Raw genomic sequence first — 18,908 nt, forward strand, 5'->3', positions numbered from 1 at the left:
CTATAAGACAGCAGACGGCAGCATTCAAAGTGAGCTCTGAACATCTGATCTGGAACAGGAATTCAATAACGGCAGCATGAGCTTCATTTCAGTCTGTAGCTGCTGAATTCATGGATGAATCATCTGCCACTAGACAGGAAGACCATCAAACATCCATGTCAGCTGATGAAGGTCCAAGAGTCTCACCAAACAAACAACCTACAGAGTGAAGACCTCTAACCTGATTGGACGGCCTCCTATTCAGACACGTGTGAACAAATGGCTCTAAGTTGGTTTGATTTCTAAAATAAATCTAGTTTGAGTCCTAATCTATGTCTGTGTGTTTGCTTCTTTACTCTGCTGTTTACAGTTTAGGCTGTTAGACTGTTCCAGATAAGACAAATAGAAGATACTTCAGAGCCTGACAGGAAGAACTCCAACAGCTACTGAATGTTCCTGTGGTCCCCTCAAGGCTAAAAAAACTGATGAAAATAGGTTCGCCAGGGTTCTGACTGATAACAGATTATTAAATAACGAAAATAATCATTTAAATATTCCTTTAAACAATCCTTTTAGGTCTACATTTCCTTCACACTGACTTCTTGGTATATATGTACAAGTATTTTGGGTGGAATATACCATTAAGCCCAATGCTCAACGGTTCTTCTGGGAATATACCATTTAACCAACTTTTTAGGTAAATGTTCCAGGATGTTGGGTAGAATATACCATCAGATAAACCTTTTAGGTCTAAATTGGAAGATTTTAGAGTAGAATTTTACTCCAAACCATCCTGTCAGTCTAATTTAAGGTGGACTACTCTTTTACACCAAGATTTTTTGGTCTACATTGAAGGATTTTAGGTGGAATATTCCTTTGAATCAACTTTTTACGTTGGATGGTATATTCTTCCAAACAAACTTCTCAGGTCTACATTTCAGGCGGAATATTCCTCCATACTAACTTTTTTGGTTTACATTGAAGGGTTTTTTCTAAACCACCCTTTTGAGGTTTTAGGTGGAATATTCTTTTAACCAGCCCCTCAGGTCTCTTTGAGGATTTTGGATGGAATACTCGGCTAAACCAACATTTTAGGTGCATGTCCAGGGATTTTTGGTGGAATGTTGCTTTAAGGTGGATGTGTGAGGACCTTGTAGGTGGAATACTTCCTGAAACCAACCTTTTAGGTCAACATTCAAAGATATAAGGTGGAATATTCCTTTAAACCAACCGAAATTTCATGTTTTGATCATTATCAAGTGAGAAACCTTAATCCAGACTCCTCATAATGATGTTTGAGATTTCTGCTGCTGTTATTTGTTTAGTCCAGACTAAATGACAGAAATCTACAACTGCAATTCTATTTCAGGACTCGGTTATTAAATGTCACAACAATCCATGTGACTCTAAAAACTCAACAGCTTTACAAACTCTAAGATTAAACTTTCCACAAGGATCCAAAATAAATTGAACTTCTACAGGAGAGCTTTAATTATTCTTTATCTACTTCCTGAAAAGTTTGGTCAATAAAAAAGACAAAAACTCATATTTTCAGCTGAACTAAAGACAGACTTTGTGATTTTTCTGCTCACATGTGTTGTTGTAAACTTACTCTTTCAAATAAATAGCCTCCTAACCCCCTGGAAACCAGCGGTTGTCCTGATTTTGTGTTGCTCCTCAGCGACCCTAAGGAGTCGGTTGTAATGTTTTTTGAGCAACACACCATACTATGACATTTTTACAGTGATGGTTCTACTACGAAACCAGTTTCACATGTTCAGGCATTCTATGTGTGAAAACTCAGAGATTTCAGGTATCAGAAGGTGGTTTTCAACTTTCTCTGTTAACTTTCTGCTTCAACTTTAAACTAAATTTCCTTCACTAAGCCAGCCCTCTGGACTTCCAGTAAGCTGTGTTCCTATTGGCTGTCCAGGTGGTTGCTTGGTGTTATCAGGAACACCTGAGCAGCTCAGTGTCTTCCTGCTTTATGTCTGCAGTCAAACATTTCCTCCGCTTCTCTTCACAGACCCGAGTTTGGGTCTGTTGATTTAGTTTGTTCTTTAGGTGTTGGCTTGCAGCTTCCAGCAGGAAAATCATCCTTAATGTGCTTCTTGCTGTGTTTTAGGGTTTGTACTGGATAGTTATGTTACTTTTTGATGGAAAAAAGTGAACTTTGTTTTCCGTCAAAGAGTAACATACATAAGCGTAATTTTGGAAACTTGATAGGCCATTTGTCAAAAACGTGCCTAGTTTATTATCTTGTCTTGTGTGATTGTTAAGGCAGTCATCAAAGTGTAATAAAATGTCCTTTGATTAATAAATAAAAGAATTTGAATATCTAGATGATTTGTTACACATTATTACTCCTTAGCAGATTTTGACTCATAACTTATGAGCTGAACGTAGCCTGCTAGGCGAATACTTGCGAGCATCTGGCGAAACAAACATTACAATTTAAAAAAATACACATACTGGCATCAAAAATACTGTCCTTACCAAAGTATTTAAGGCATAGCAGCTCATGTAAATTGTTTCAACATAATTCGTACATTATGATAAGTAACCTGTAAAAACCAGGAGAAAGAATGAGACGGCCAATGGACGGTATTCTTCTTCTAAGCCGTCTCTGTAAAAGGTTGAGCCCCCTTGTGGCGTAATCTAGGAACTACACCTAGACAAGCTTTATACAAAAAAATAAAATAAAAAATACTCTCATTCATAGATTTTTACATACACTTCAACACATTATAATCAATATAGATTACAAAAAAATGTGATCAAACATTTCTTTGTGTCATACATTCATATCCTGATGTGTTCACTCTGATGTTTAACATTCCTGCAGTTGGAATGAAAGAACCTTGGAGATCTTTTCCTCACTGGTCTGGATCATTGGGATGCAGACCTTCCCCGCAGTGATGGAGAGAAGACTCTTCAGACAACCACAGCTGGATGCTCATGTTCTCTGGAGCTCAGTCCATCAGACTAGATGTTCCGAGATGAATGAAGACAACAGAAGGGTTAAAGGAGCGTTCACACACTCGACTCGTACATAACTACTGTTGTTGTTGTTTACTCTTGGTTTCTTGTATGGGACAACACACTGGGACGTTCAGTTGCCAGTGAAGACAAACGTTTCAGGTTAAAATCACTTTTTTATTCATTACGAAATCATGTTATGAAAATAATGACAACTAACCATATATCAGACAAATGTATCTTTCCATACGTTAACAACAAAAGTTTGCTCTGTAGGATGTGACTTCTCAGCAGTCGCAGAGCAGAACCGTCGTCTCCTTGTGCTCGGAGTGTGCTTCATCTCATCCTGGAAGTGTTCCCACTGTTCTTTCACACTATAAAAATGTTTACAAGGCTTGCCATGTCTCCTCTCAGTGTTTACACACAAGAATCCATTTCAAATATTTTTTCATTTGTGAGGGAGCAGTTCACATATATACCAGATTTAGTCTTTGTGTTACGCTTCCTGTCGTCTCCTCCGTCTATTAATAATTTACACAAAAGCTGTACATACTTACAGCAGGCCGCAGCCTGTTTCTGAAGGGATGTGCACATAGAAAAAAAGAAGCAACGAACAGAGGATGATCTTTACAAAGTCAATGTGATAAGGTGGAGGTTAAGGTGTAACAAGCTGTTCGACTCTTGCCCATTACGGTACATGCAACTAGACATTTTTCAACTCATTAGACCTTTATGGCACTCAGAATGAGGCTGTGACATTCTGCACCAAAGAACATACCTACTCCAATTTCTTCCAGTCTTTTGCTTTAAAGAAACACACATTCAGCACAATTTCACAACAGGAACAGACATTAAAATATTCATGAGTGAGTGTTTGTAATGGCAGATGTTAGGATCAAGTATAATTATATTAGCCAAAAAAAAAGATGAATAACTTTGGGTGCAATGAGAGCAGGATTTACCATTCCTAACCTCCATCTGCATATTCTCTCCTTATCCAAAAGCTGATAAACTTCACAAAATCAAGTTAGACCAGAGCTGGGATAGGAACAGGCGTCTGAAAAAACACTTAAGGCTTCATTTCTATCATTTAGCACGTTGCTACCAAGAAGCAATGATTATATTCTTCCACCGTCTCATGACTTCCACTCATCGGCACTTACAGTACGCAGTCGTTCAAAGCAACAATCTTTCACAACACTCATATTGCATTCTGATCAGACTAAACAATAGCTATAGAACACATTTTAGATTTAGAAAAATATGCGATTGAGTCACCACAACATCATCTTGAAGCTACCGACGCTAAAAACTAAAGCACAAGTGCTGGAATGAGCAGAAAAACAACACAAACTGCCTCTTCTCAAACACCACTACTGTGTGCTTCTGTGTTAATGGAATAACAGGATCTGAACTGACCTGGAACTCAAAAAAAAAAATCAAGCTTTAAGGTGCAGCTATAATGTGAGGACCTGCTTGTAAGATAGATTTTTTTTCTATGAAAAGCATAGGACCTGTAATACCCCAGGAGGCTCTGTGCACACAAAACATACTAGAGCTTGTTTGAATCAAAGTTCGGGTCATCGGTTCTGTTTCTATGGCACAAATGTAGGACAAACAGCTAACATTCATCATTTTTGAGATTGACAAAATAAATTATGTTAATGGCACGCTGTAGTATCATACCATAACCACCTGCTGTACTGCGCTCAGGTGAGCTGGGTTTAAGGAGTCACAAGTTCTGTCATACATACAAAACTCATTTCATTAAAACAAGAATGCCCTTTAAAATGTTATTTGCTGAGGCAAGAAATCACAAGAGAAACAGACATGAGGCTTGGATCAGTCTTGTTGGAATTTCGCATCTGTGTTTCTTTCATATTTCTCCTCCGTGAGCTAACAGAAAAGGGCTGCTCGCTTTCTTTCAACAGAAGCCATACTGACACTGTCGTTTACTGTCATGCTGTCTCCTGCGGAGTGATTAAGCCACATGGGGGGTGAGGGGAGGGAGGGCTCACATGTTGTAAGCCACATATATGGGGTCCAGCTGGTCGGCCAGGAATCCGTCTCTGAGGTGCATGCGTTGCTTCTCCCCTCGGGAGTTGATGGGGATGACGCCGGGGTCTACCACCACCACCACCCCTACGATGAGGTAGTGCTCCTCCAGGACAACGTTGGTGACCAGGGCCACCAGGTCCAGGGCCTCCTGCTCGGATCCCTCCAGCTCCACAACCACCACGAGGAGGTTGGTCCACGTGAACACCGCGCTACAGCGGGGAGGAAAAGGGAAAAGAGGAAGACAAATAAAGAGAAGACATGGTAGGAAAGAGGTCAGATTGAAGGAGAGTAAAAACAGAAAAGGTCAGGAGTGAAATTACAGAGACAAGAAGTTCACATTTTTCAATTCGATTTCACATAGAAAATGAATACACTTCTGACTTCAAAGTGAAAAATTCAAACTACATAGTACTAGTTATTATAGCTGATGCAGGTTTCTCACCATTCTGCTATGCTCTTGTGAGAACGGATAACGGAGGTCTCGATGTCAATTGGGTGATACCTCATTCCCCTCAGCTCCAGAGTCTCATCCAGAGAACCCACCACGTAGAGGGCGTCATGCCGCTCTGAAACACACAGATTTGTCTTTACATCTGATAAAGAAATCACATTTAGAGGTGATGCTAGAAAAGGAAAGGAGGCGGTATAAAATGTTTATTTAGCTTACACTGGCATTCAAAAGTTCACTTTGAATTGTAAATGGTTGTATTTATATAGCGCTTTTGTCCAAAGCGCTTTACATGATGATATGTCACATTTACTCATTCACACACTGATGGCGGGAGCTGCCATGCAAGGTGCTAACCACGACCCATCAGGAGCAAATAGGGGTTCGGTGTCTTGCTCAGGGACACCTCGACATGAGCACAACGGGCCGAGGATCGAACCGGCAACCTTCCAGTTACAAGACGGCCACTCTACCCACTGAGCCATGCCATCCTTATTTTTGAAAGAAAAGCAGTTTTTTCAATAAAGATAACATTAAATTAATCAGAAATACAGTCTAGGCATTGTTTATGTGGTAAATGACTATTCTGGCTGGAAACGGCTGATTTTTAATGGAATATCTCCATAGGGGTACAGAGGAACATTTCCAGCAACCATCACTCCTGTGTTCTAATGCTACATTGTGTTAGCTAATTGTATTAAAACGCTAATTGATGATTAGAAAACCCTTGTGCAGTTATGTTAGCACATGAATAAAAGTGTGAGCATTCATGGAGAACATGAAATTGGATGGGGGAGCTCAAACTTTACAACGGTAGTGTACACCAAAACCAACGCACCGACTGTAAGCTGGCATGAAAACTTGTGATTCTCACCTCCACTGGCATCAGTCAGCTCAGTGCGCCGCAGGAAGCCCAGGTAGCCGGTCCTCGCCCAGACAGTCTGGGTGTCCCCGAAGCTCAGCTTGGTGTTAAAATGGTCAGCATGCAGCGCCTCCTCCCCATAAACTGTGTAGTAGCCTGTGGCGTTGTGAGGACTGCTCACCCAAATCTATGACACATTAATGCACACATGGTCAAAGTATCCGATCTAGCACATGACATAAATATTTTCCATTTGCTCTCATTTGTTTTTCATTCAGAAAACTCATTTGTACTCTTGTGTAATGCAATAAAACAGCTCTGCAACCAACAAACTCTCCCTTCTCAGAGCTCATAATGTGCAGCTTATGCTCACATTGTTAGAAATAGGTAACAGAGGTTAAAGGTAAAGTTGGTGTTAGAGGGATTTCTCAAGTATTTTCCTCCTTATTTACGTGTGAAGCAGCAGAATATTAGAACCACCTCAGAATGTTATCCATAACACTTTAGTTTGACTTCAAAACAAATTGCAAAGATATTCTCTGTAGTCAATATACAGAACCAGTCAAAAGTTTGGACACACCTTCTCAGTTTGTGCTTTTTATTTATTTGTATTATTTTCTACATTGTACAATAATACTGAAGATTAACACTTTGTTGCTTACAACATAAAAACATATTGTATCATTTTGATGTCTTCAGTATTAATCTACAATGTAGAAAATAATTAAATAGAAACCACTGAATAAGAAGGTGTGTCCAAACTTTTAACTGGTAGTGTACAGCCAAGTAAATAAGTAAAAGAACTTATATTAGACTAAAATTCCACTTTGTGTAGCCTGTTTGTAGTTAGACTTTAAATGGAATTATATTAAAAAGGAAAGGTGAATTGCTTTGTATAAAAATCTTTCCCTTTATACAGCGGCTTTGTCTGAAGTCTTGTTTACAGGAGTAACATGTTTCAAAGGAGTATACAAAAAGCTGAGTAGAAATGTGTTCATGCAAATTAACTAGCTTGTTCCAGGAGAAAATCATCTTGTGTTGAGATAATCAGCTTCCAGCAGACAGTGACTGTAATCTGATTACTTAAGTAACTGGATGTGGACCAGAAGGTGGAAAATGAGATTTACCTCTCCTAGATGGGAGTCTCCCAAAGGTCCTTTAGTCTCTGTGTTGGCAATGATCACTTTCACCCCAGGAAGGATCTGCAACAGCAGACAGGTATTTCTCAATGAACAGCTCAAGAAAAGATCAATGCTTTGGCAGTCATAGTTGTGACTTGCAGAGTGTTGCAGTGATTTTTGCATATTTTTAAATGATGAAATACCTTCCCAGACTCCATCAGCGGCAAGCTGTGTGGTGACCCTCTCTCAACTAGTCGGACCCTGAAGAGGACATAAAACAAGGGGAAGCGAGCAATTTCAAAACAACTTTTTTGTAATCAATTTCCCCAACATATGTAAAAAAAAAAAAAAAAAAGAACTGTTCTTACCAATTTGAGAATATACAATTACATTTAAAATTCACAGGAAAATCAAAAGGAAAAATTGCAGACAATAAAATGAAAAACAAACAACCACTATCACCTCTTACCTATCATGCCGTAGAGCTCTCATGTCTACATAAACGGTGGTGGGGTCCGGTCCAGCTGTACCCTGAAAAACAAAAGCAGCAGAACCAAACATGAGTCAATAATTCACCTGTTCCAGCCCAGAAATTAAAGCTGTATGTGGCCTGAGTGAAGGGAGGTGGAAGCTGATTATGAAACAACTGCTAACAAAGCAGGGGGCAGCCAGAAGCCAACCAGCCAGGCTACGATAGTTAGGACTTTGGCACAACTCAACCATGTAGCCACAAACACAGTAAGTACCTCTACAGTATAAGAAGGGTGGGAAAAGCAACAATATCAGCTACTGGAATACTACAAGAACAGTAGTTTATGACTTTGAGGATGCTTATATAAAACTAACACAAATGTCAGAGCAAATCTGAGCGCCATTCATTTTGATAAAACGTCTATAGTTCTGCCATGCAGCTGAATTCTAACTGAACCATTCCTCAGCACTGATTATGGCTGTCAGATATCGATTCCTTCTGCTTTGGGATTTGTCATCATTACAGCTGTAAGAATAGTCACACCAAATTACGTTTTCCATCACTCCTTGTCTCATGTGTAGCCAGAGCACAAGCTAGCAACGTGTCGCTGCGTTGTGGTCTGTGTGGTTGTAGCCAAACACAGAAAGGAGTGATTGAGTTTAATGAGCTGAGCGATGCCAGTGCATCAAGCAAAGCAGAGGTCTCAGCGACAGAGCGTTTCTGGAAAATATCAATCCAGTTTGGCACAGTCTGCTAGTCTGTGCCAAAAATAACAAAGCCAACAGTGCGAAAGCCGCCATGAGAATATTCATTACAAAATTAAATAATTATTTTTTCTGCTGCAAGTAACACAAAAACTAAATGTGGTAAATTGTTGTAAACTTAGAATATTGATCTTTCCCAAAAAAGGCACAATAAAAAACATCTTTTCATTATTAAAACCAAACAGAAAGGCATACACAAACACCTTGTCTATTCAAAGTTTGTAAGCTTTTACATACACTTTGCAAATGAGAAATTCTCCAAAATTAAGTGCGTCACAGCAGAATTCATGCTGCTAGCTCATGGTAATAATGTAACAGTGCGACACACAAAGTAAAACCCGTCATAAAGCGATGGTCGAGAGCCAGCCGGTACAGGTAAGACTCGGCTAAAATGAAGAGCGGTAAAGTAAAGCCGAAGCTCGTAGGAGAAAAAGAGAAGCGAGGGGAAAATAAACAAATCGGTGAACTGAGGTTAAGCATATTCAAACATCATGCATGATAAACGACAAACACGCATATGAACACGCAGACACACACACACACACACATATACAGACTCAGCAGCAGAGCAAACAGCCACTCTTATCCCACAGTACCTGCTCAACCAGTTTCCCTAACCTGTTGGGCTGACAGGACACATAAATAAAGATATAGATATATATGTGTATTTGTATACTTAGACACACACACAAATCACACTCAGACACATATAAATTATCAGGGATTGGAAAAAAAACAAAACGTTTAAGAAAAGAAAAAATAATGAACAGTCAAAGTAAGAAAGAACTGAGAGTGTGGTATTTGTGTCATCGTTCCAAAACGTTACCTATTAGACGTTACATATTAATGAAGGTACAATATTTTACCTCCACTGTTCTCAGAATGTTGCTGAGATATCATGTTAAACATTCCTACAATATTATCTGATAACAGAGGAAGGGCATTGTCAATGGATAGATTAGATTAGGGCCATTATAGTCTAACAATATTGTCCCCAAACATTTTTAGAATGTCTTCAGACTCTCGCTGAAAAATTTACTTTAAAGAAAATTTCCACCAAATGTTTCTAGAACACCAAAAAAACCCAAAACAAATTGGGTATTGCTGACTTTGACAATAAGTGCATTGGAGTAGAATTGCGTACTCCACCTTTAACTGTAAAGTTGAACAGTTTCAGTTTACAATAATATTGATGAGTTCAGCTACATTTTACTGAAGTCTTTGCATTTCCTTTTATTAAACTATAACATTATTTCCTTTTTCTTTTTTGTACATGAGCTGCTAAAACAGTAGATGAATCACTTTTGTTTCATCTTCACCAACATTCACTCTTTCAAAATGCTACTAATCCTACATTTTCAATCATTTCTCAGATGTTTTTCTGAATCATCGTATGAATTTAGAGTCGTTTTTGACCGTAAACTAGTGCTTCTTCTCCTTCTCTCTTCCTCCTAGTTGTTCTTAAGGAGCTGCTTACCTGCAAACAGATCGCCACATTCACCCTGCAGCCGAAGGTGGTGCTCACGGCGCGCGGCGAAAGCCCCAAATCTTTGAAGATCTTTGAGAAGGACTGAGTGAGGGCGATGCGAGGTCTTTCCTCTGCGACCACCATGCATGTACGCACACAAGACAGGTTCACATTTCGCAACTGGAGGTGGAAGAAAAGAAAAATTGCAGAAATTAAAACAATGAACATTTTCTCCTTATTGGCAGGATGAAGGTGGGAGTTGCAATCAAGACAAATTTCATAGCCACATTCTTGTAATAGTTTAGCTTTTTATTAGACAGACTCTACTGATTAAACCACAGACAAGACTTGCAAAAATATCAGTATTATTTGCTGAAGATACAGAAAGTTTTTTACTGCTGAATACTTAACTTTGTCTCAGTAATTACAGTGCCGGTGCAACGGCACCACAGGGAAAAGAAGCAACTGAAAAAAACATCCTTCAATTTTGAGGAAGAAAATTCTACAGTTCTTTTTTTCTCCAATGCACAACAGCAGAAGAGGCAAACTGACCCGTAGTGCTTCCGTCTGTGAACCCAGGCCCTTGGTGCACATCTCCATCACTGAATATGAGCAGAAGGTGACCCGAACTTTGTACTGGCTGACTGCAGCGAGCCAGAGAGACGCATTGCTCTCCAACTCCAGAGGGGGAACCAGGATCGACTGGTGGCCGGAGTACACACTAAAGCAAAAACAGAGGGTTTCTTGCAATATTTATTTCCTATTTTACTGACATTCATTTGTTCGGAGCTGACAGTTTACCTGCACAGGCACCAAAGAGCAAAGCCCAGGCCGCAGTAGGGATCTAGACAGATGGCGATCTGCCGGGAAGGGTAGAGCTCACATTGTAGTTTAATGGAGCGACACAAGGCACTGGTGGCGGCATGAGACATCTAGAGGAGATAAGACAAAAGGAGACACAAATTAAAACACAAACAGATTGACAGCTTCCCAGCAACATGTGTAAGGTTCTTGAAGACTGAGAACTTTCTTCATCCTAAACCAATCTTTGGACTATTCTAACTGGCAACTGCACGTACATCGGCTGAAGTTTAATCAATATAAACATTTTCGTCTTGTATTTTGCTTGCGACAACAATAATCATATAATTATTTCATTTATAAACCGTAAAATATTAGGATTTATGCATTAACACAGTGCTAACTGGAAAAAATGGTGGCTTGTCTGAATGTGACAGTTGCACTCTATTAAGTCCATGAGTATTATGTCTACTGAACATTATATCTCCTTCAACATACTTTGACCCCTGCTAGGATGCCTGTTGTGGACACACTGAAGTCCAGGTAAGCTAACATCTCTGGGGTTGGGGGCTTGTACATCTGAGGGCTTTTCTTCCTGGGGAGATCATCTGCAAGGTAAACAGCAGAGTTTTCATTGCAAACACATAAACCCATCATTTTGTTTACATAAAAATCCATTCTATGGTCTCAACATGAGAATATTACCTGAGGGATGTCAGTGTGTTTGAGCACATAACGTACCTGTGTCCAGCACTGTGGGCCAGCTCTTGATGTCCACAGCAGCAGCAGCCTCTTTGGATTTCAGCAGCTTCATTATTGCTTGGGTTGTCAGGATACACACCGACTTACTCACCTTTAACACACAGATTCCACAGTATTACTACTCATGTCACAGTACTTAAATTGTTCATACAATTTTCAGTTTGACAGAAAGCAGCTGTCATGGAGCCAAACAGGATTTCTATATGATTCAGTTTAATATATTTTTCTCAGGGAGTGTAATAACTGCGCAGAGAGGGATGAAGTTATCATTCTGAAATGTGTCAACAAACAGACTTGGTGCTACCTCAACGATCATTTTGACAGTAGGCAGGGTGGTGGCCAGGTTCTGTGGATGCGGCGGTCGAACAGTGACTGGCACACAGCCGGCATACAGACAGCCGTAGAAAGTAGCAATCAGGTCAATTCCTGCACATAAATGTTTACACATTTTACACCGTTTACTGCTGAAATTATTGAGCAACTGAGAAACAGCACACATACAACTGAATACAGGTAAAATCACTGCTGACACTGTGTATTAAAGTGTAAACTGTGATGAAAAGCAGCACAGCAGCCGTAGATCTTTTCACCTGGCGGGTAGACGAGTGCTACATGATCTCCAGTGTTTAGTCGTCCCATTAACGCAGCAGCCACCCGCTCAGCTCGCTTGTGCAGCTGCAGACAGGAAGCTGTGCTGGCCACTGTGCCCTGAAAAACAATCATGAAAACACAACTTTCATCAACACTGCAGTCTATATTTAACTCAGTGTCTGTAAGATTCATCAGTCTGTAGATTTCTACTGAGATAACTCTGACTTCAATCTCTGCAGCTGTATTACAAGCTTGTTGCACGTCTGTTTAACCTACTGTCAATTTTTAAACAAAATTTTCATGTAATTTACTACAATATATAATCTTCCACTTGAAAAACAAAAATTCATATATTGAGATCTCTGTCTGTGGCTTTTGTCCGTTCTTAAGTCAGACCAGAGGAAACAGTGTACCTTAGCATTGAGAACAAGGAACAGAGGATGGTCTGGAGTGGCCTGAGCTCTCCATTGCAGCACATCCTGTATGTAAAGGAACTATAGAGGAGAGACAGGAACACAAATTAACTAAGGAAAAATCAAAGTAACATAAAGTGAAGTCAGAAACTGAGACAACAATTCCATTTACACAGACGGTGTAGAAATAATGTGGCACAAGATGGTTTCTGCAAATGAATGACAGATATGATAGCGGAACAACATTTGTACAGACGTAGCCGATAAGAGTATGGGGCGTAATGTTAGCCTAGCTTAGCTAGACTGTATTCCCGTTATAAGGGATATACGGGAATACGGTCTAGCCCTCCTCCATTGACACATTTTGACAGGTTTTCAAGCTCCGAGCAGATCAGACCGAACCAATCAGAGCACCAGAGGCGGGAGTTAACGATGCGTCATCTTCAGGGCCGAGTTGGCGACCGCAACAGAGCGAGGTTTCTCTCGTGCGCTTTCCTCTGCTTTGCACGGGCTGAATTTGTCCTTAAAACCTCAACAAGAAGCAGCTCTTAAAGCTTTTTTTTTTAAAAAGGATGTAGTTTTAATTCCGGCAGGCTGTACGATAGAATGCGTAATGCTGCCCTCCACTGTTGAAACGGAGAGCTTAGATTTTCCTCAGGACCCCTGTACGGCGAAGGAAGCTGTTAAAACTACAAAACATCATGGCGGAAAGGCAATTGTTAGGTCGCTTAGTGATTGCGTCGCACATGTGTTACGCTGATTGACTCTCTCCAACTCAAGCTGTGATCGGTAGTCCCGCCTCTGGGCTAGATTTGGTTCAATGGAGCAGTTCCAGACTGACTTTATGTGTATTTGTAATACACAATATAAAGGCTTTCTGGTCCCCAGGCAAGCATAATGTATGATGGAAGAGGAATCTGAATTACACAGTGACTGTACTTTAATTCCGGTAGATTTTGCCATGAAAGGACAGCAGGAAGTTGGAGCCATGTCCTCTCCATCAGCTCATGTATTTCAGATTTCATCCCCTCGGGTATGGATCCTTACCTGTGTCAGCAGTGTATGTGTGGAGGTGCGCTGTGGGTGAAATGAGGATGACTATCTACCTTACGTGCCTGGTCATTGTCCTCTAGTTGCGCCACGTCTCTCCCGCAGGCTTGTGCTATCCTCTTGCCTGCCACCAAGTTTCCCACTATCATAGAAGCAGGACCGACCTCTGTGCAGCACAACCAAAACATCATCATCATCAGACATGTGAGGAAAGTTAGCACAGACATTCATATCACTAGAAAATAAAGAGAGCAATACACAGGAATGCTGCATTTTTTGGTCAGAGTCTAAACCTGAGCAGGCTCGCACATCCGGCACACTACCTGGCTGTTTCTGTCTTGGCTTGGGCAGATTGGTGACACAAGTGTGAGGGCACATGAGGACATTGCAGGGGTGCAAGGCGCCCTCCAGGAAGCGCTGTTTTGTCTCAGATATATGAATGCCGCCCAGGGGAGCCTTAGGGAGCGTGTTGGCAGGGACCAGAGCCAGGCAGTACACCCCAACCTGGTGGATGCTGTCTATGGCCTGGAAACACAGAGCATTACAAATAGAAACCAAGAAGACATTAAAGTAAGCAAAACTGCCAGGTGAGGAAGAGGAATTAGTTTTAGTTTTCAGCATCAAAACAAAAAGTGTGAGCTTTGTGGATGTTGTGTTCCATTTTTAGTCATAGTGAGCCCCCTAGACATTGTTGCAACATTATTCTTATTTTTCAGGTCTGAGTTGCAACTCAAAGGCTCTACAAGAGCAGTTATGTGTTTGTTGCACACATTTACTACAAACCAGTACAAACAGCTTTTCAAAGCATGCAATCAAGCTGATTTTATACCCTCAAGCTATGTAGCAATGAACATCTGGAACTGTGTCCATGTTTGCTAGTTGTTTATTTTGTGGATTTTAACTTCTGGCAACACAAACGGTAGTGCAGTCCAGACTGGTTAGGGCATGCTTTAATTGCTTTGACTGTACTGCAGCATGCTAGAACTTTTAAGCAGCTGGCCATTCAATGTTACATGCCACAATGACATTGAATATGAAACAAGATGTAGTCCTTTAGATATCACTATGCAATAAGATAAACAATAAGATGTGACATAAGCTATGCAGTTAGTACCTGAAGGACACGGCTCATCCATTGGAAGCTGTCTTCTTCGGAAGCGTCAGGCCTCTGCTCTGCTACTACAACGATCCTCTCATCGTGGAGCACAGACACAGAAAACACGGCTATCCTGGAGCACAAAACACAGAACAACACTGCGTTACAGCTGGATCGTCCTGCTGAGCTGCTGTTGTCCTGCAACACTGTCAGTGGTGTTAGAAAACAGTGCAAGACACATTCTCGATACAAGTGATTACAGATATGTCATGAACCGCAGAGGCTGCTTCCTTTTACCTTCCCCTGTACACAAACTTCATGGGCTCTACAGCCAACGCCGTGGCCACCACGTCATCAGCATTATGTCTACGCCCACTGACCACCATCAGTCCGTCCATCTTCCCCACGATAAACACAAGACTGTCCTGGAAGAAAATGTACATACGGTGAGAAAGAAAGCCATTGACATTCATACAGCATCCAGTGTAGCATGCTGAGCTAATGTTTCATGGGTTCAAATGAAGACTTCAAAAGTTGTATTAAAGGCTCGCAAAATATGAATACACCTGGATCAGTCATGTTCATAAAGGAAAAAGTATTCTGCTTTTAGCTCAGGAGTAAAAATCAGCATCATTTTGTGCAAAAATGATCCTATTAAAGCAATTCCATGTTATTTGCTTCAATAATCTGACCCTGGATGAATTCGCTTTTAGCAGATGTTTTCTCAGGTCATCTGTACAAAATGTTATCTTCCCCTTCACTGATTTCAAAGTGTAGAAAATAAGTTTTTCATCCAAACTAACACGTCCAAATAGCTGCTAAATAAAAAAACAACATTAATGTCACTGAATGAACTGTTGTGGTCCGAAGGTTGGTGAACAGAGTGAATAGAGAGAAGCCAAATTTATTTTTTGAAAATGGAACTTTTTAGGCTAAAGTCAGATTCCATTAATTGCATTGGCTCTGCAGCGGAGTGGACACAATAAATGAAACTTTGACTACAACCCCTAAAGGTTAATGAGAAGATTTGTTTTTGTGATTTGAAAGGAATGACTCTTTCTGACCTTCGCACTTGCAGAGTAAGGATAGAAGAAACGTAATGCTCTGGTTGGTATAGTTGCTGAATACATTTGCAATTTTAGAACCGAGAAAAATACACATCGCATTGTTTGTTACAGATTGATGATTTACGACCAATTAGGAACATCCGACTGTCCTGTTAAGGAGAAACGTCCTTTATTAGCACAATTCTTTGCTATCAAAAATAATCATTAAGTGACAGCATAATCCGGATAGTTAACAAGAATATAAACATTAAGGTTAGTTAGTTGAGTTGTCATCGTGCTATAACATAGATATGTATACAGGAAGGTTTAAAAAAAAGACCTTTAGATTAAAGAGGGTGAACTTACTGGTCCAACAAAGCCCAGCAGTGAGGTTCTGGTGAAAGGTCTGTCACTGACAGGGACCCCAGACGATGTTACTGGGATGGTCTGCAACAAGACATAACACTGTTAAAACCACACATTCAAGAATGAAGCACAAAAATATGATTGTCTCTACTTAAAGTAACTCTAAGAAGTACAGATATCTGGCATTTTGATCTGGCATGAGATCACTTTGAGTGTGACCTTAAAGCGGATAGTGAATTTGGAATAACGCTGAGGCAGAAATGTGAGTTTTAAATTATATATTTTAGAAAATTCACTCACTATCCTCAAGAAGGTGCTCACATTTGGTGCCACCATACTGTGCCACATAAAGCACGTGCTTATGTATTTTGGTAAATTGGGACTGAAGCCTTTATTCCTTCCTTACTGTGTCAAAATTTTGGAGTTGCCAAGAAAAAAATGGCAAGGTTTTACCCAGCAGCAGATTTTCATATACATATAAAACTGAACAAAGATGAATGAAGAGTCTGTTACACCTGAACACTTACAGTCATAATAAAACACTAACCTCAAAGATATTCTTTGTCATGCCTGGGAGACCGTAGTAAGCTACACCGGTGCTACCTGAGCTCACACAGATCTCCCCAACCTCGTCTGTCTGACAGAGATAAGGTGTCCCCTCCACTCGCACCACACAGACCAGAGCTAGGAATGCAAAACAGAGAGAGGAGATGAGAACAAGGAACAATGATTTGTCTGAATTATGTAGGAATTCTTCTTTCTGTTCTTGATTGACAAAGTTAAAAAAAAAAACAACAACAGGTAAAGTAAAATATTAAAGTTCCTTTAAGTAACATTTCATGGTAATTGGATTTGGTGTTTTTGACCTAATTGGTGCTACATAATTCTGCTTAAATGTTATATTACAAGACGGCTATAAAGTGAATAATATTCAGTTACAAACACCTTGATTCTCCAACATCAGAAGAAATATATCAACAAAAAATCTAATGATGCTACTGAATAAAATATTTAAAATATAATGACTAAATACAATGTTTCAGTGGCAACATATACCTAACCCTTCTCAGCAATATGTGCCAGTATGAAAAGACATTCACCTTTATCATCACCATCATATACAGCAGCAACACGTTAATAAGCAGCACAGTGAACTGTACCTGCAGGCATGACCTGCCCCACATCCTGCACTGTAAGGACAGAGAGTTTCTCCTCTGTGTCCACACGGATCACACTGTGACTCAGCCCACCCATAGACAGCACCGCCTTCCCTGGAGGAGGAACACCCATTTCTGGAGGCCTGTAGGACACACATAATTACTACAACTTCTCTCTTTACTGAACAAAATGAAACACTTGGAAAGATTTGCAGTTAATAACATCCACAGTTAATAGAAACTAACAATGTCAATGTTACTTATTCCTTCAAAATTCTCTCTCTCTTTCATGGCAAACAAATAGAAAAGTGCAACGATTGTATTATGGCAGTAGTAACATCTCAAAAATTTGATGATCACGTGAATCTTTAAGTCTCATGGGGCTCCATTAAAAAATTTCTAAACTCCCACATATATCTGACAATGGCATTTCTCGTTTTAATAATAGCGCCAGCATCTCTACTTGAAGCATGTATTTCAGTCTGTCTATCATCTTAATCCTCCTCTACTGTATAACTGAGCTCCATGATCAGCAGAAAGCTGCAAAATCCTACAGCCTGTCGCTGTGTTAAAGAAGAACAGATCTCCCTTCCACCCCGCAGGATCCAGCTGATTTTGCAAGCACAGTGTGATATAACAGCACATTAATGCAAAGCTTGGTAGGCTTTTGTTCTAATCGGCTGCAGTAACTGAAGTTCACCTGCGGATGGCGACAGTCATGGCTTCTGAGGAGCTGGCACATGGACAGATCACCTCAGGTCGCAGCCCACGTGCCTGAAACACGTTGAGGAAGGCATCACAGGAAGATATTGACCCTGCAGTAACACACAAACATGCATACAGAGTCAGTCAACAAGCAGACACAAACTGAGCAAATCAATAGCAATGCCTTATGACTCCAGGGTGTTATTTTATTAAATGAGTCTGTAGATGGACTCACATGGGTTAGCTCCGTCAGCTACGATCAGCATGCGCAGTGAGCTGAGGCTGATGTCTCTCTGGTCTCTCTGGGCCAGCAGAGACCAATGCATGTCCCTCGACTTCACCACTGCTACCCGCGCTGTACAGGGGATGCAAAGGCAAAGAGACAAGCTGACAATGAAATCATCCAGCGTGACAGCCAATCACAGATCACAGAATCTGAGAGCAAATAGCAGCGCAGTCTGACTCAGCTGCCAACAGGTGACTCAGCAGAGCTCAGACCAGCCAGTGGATGAATTTTATTCAGCGCAGCAGGCCTGGTGACCTTGTCCTGCACTGGGTTAATACAACTGAACTCGAAATCAACAAGTCTCATAAACTGTTGTTTTATTCAATCGACCTCTGTCAAATATGCAGTGAGAATCAAAACTGTTAAGAAAAAGCACTCTCTGGAATTCCAACTTGGTCTCAAAGACATTACAACAATACAAATTTATCAATGCATTTTTATCAAGGTATTTTCTTGAAAAATTCTGTCCTGCATGTACGTTTTC

The 18,908-nt window shown here is 40.5% G+C and overlaps 1 protein-coding gene across 1 annotated transcript in view; it reads right to left on the bottom strand.

Annotated features, from left to right (window-relative positions):
• Nucleotides 1-3,114: 3,114 nt before the first annotated feature.
• Nucleotides 3,115-18,908, bottom strand: part of LOC110952572 (disco-interacting protein 2 homolog A-like) — an 89,544-nt gene continuing 73,750 nt past the window's right edge. The window contains 24 exon segments of the mRNA XM_051958638.1: nt 3,115-5,225; nt 5,459-5,582; nt 6,339-6,513; nt 7,454-7,528; nt 7,651-7,708; nt 7,917-7,978; nt 9,280-9,309; nt 10,161-10,331; nt 10,704-10,872; nt 10,953-11,083; nt 11,451-11,560; nt 11,694-11,805; nt 12,019-12,140; nt 12,305-12,422; nt 12,719-12,799; nt 13,825-13,934; nt 14,092-14,293; nt 14,883-14,997; nt 15,162-15,289; nt 16,277-16,357; nt 16,824-16,960; nt 17,437-17,576; nt 18,134-18,248; nt 18,374-18,493. Coding sequence (XP_051814598.1) covers nt 4,973-5,225; nt 5,459-5,582; nt 6,339-6,513; nt 7,454-7,528; nt 7,651-7,708; nt 7,917-7,978; nt 9,280-9,309; nt 10,161-10,331; nt 10,704-10,872; nt 10,953-11,083; nt 11,451-11,560; nt 11,694-11,805; nt 12,019-12,140; nt 12,305-12,422; nt 12,719-12,799; nt 13,825-13,934; nt 14,092-14,293; nt 14,883-14,997; nt 15,162-15,289; nt 16,277-16,357; nt 16,824-16,960; nt 17,437-17,576; nt 18,134-18,248; nt 18,374-18,493 — 2,939 coding nt within the window. The 3' untranslated portion in view covers nt 3,115-4,972.

The sequence above is a fragment of the Acanthochromis polyacanthus genome, chromosome 14 (genome assembly GCF_021347895.1).
Source record: "Acanthochromis polyacanthus isolate Apoly-LR-REF ecotype Palm Island chromosome 14, KAUST_Apoly_ChrSc, whole genome shotgun sequence".
NCBI classification, from domain to species: domain Eukaryota; kingdom Metazoa; phylum Chordata; class Actinopteri; family Pomacentridae; genus Acanthochromis; species Acanthochromis polyacanthus.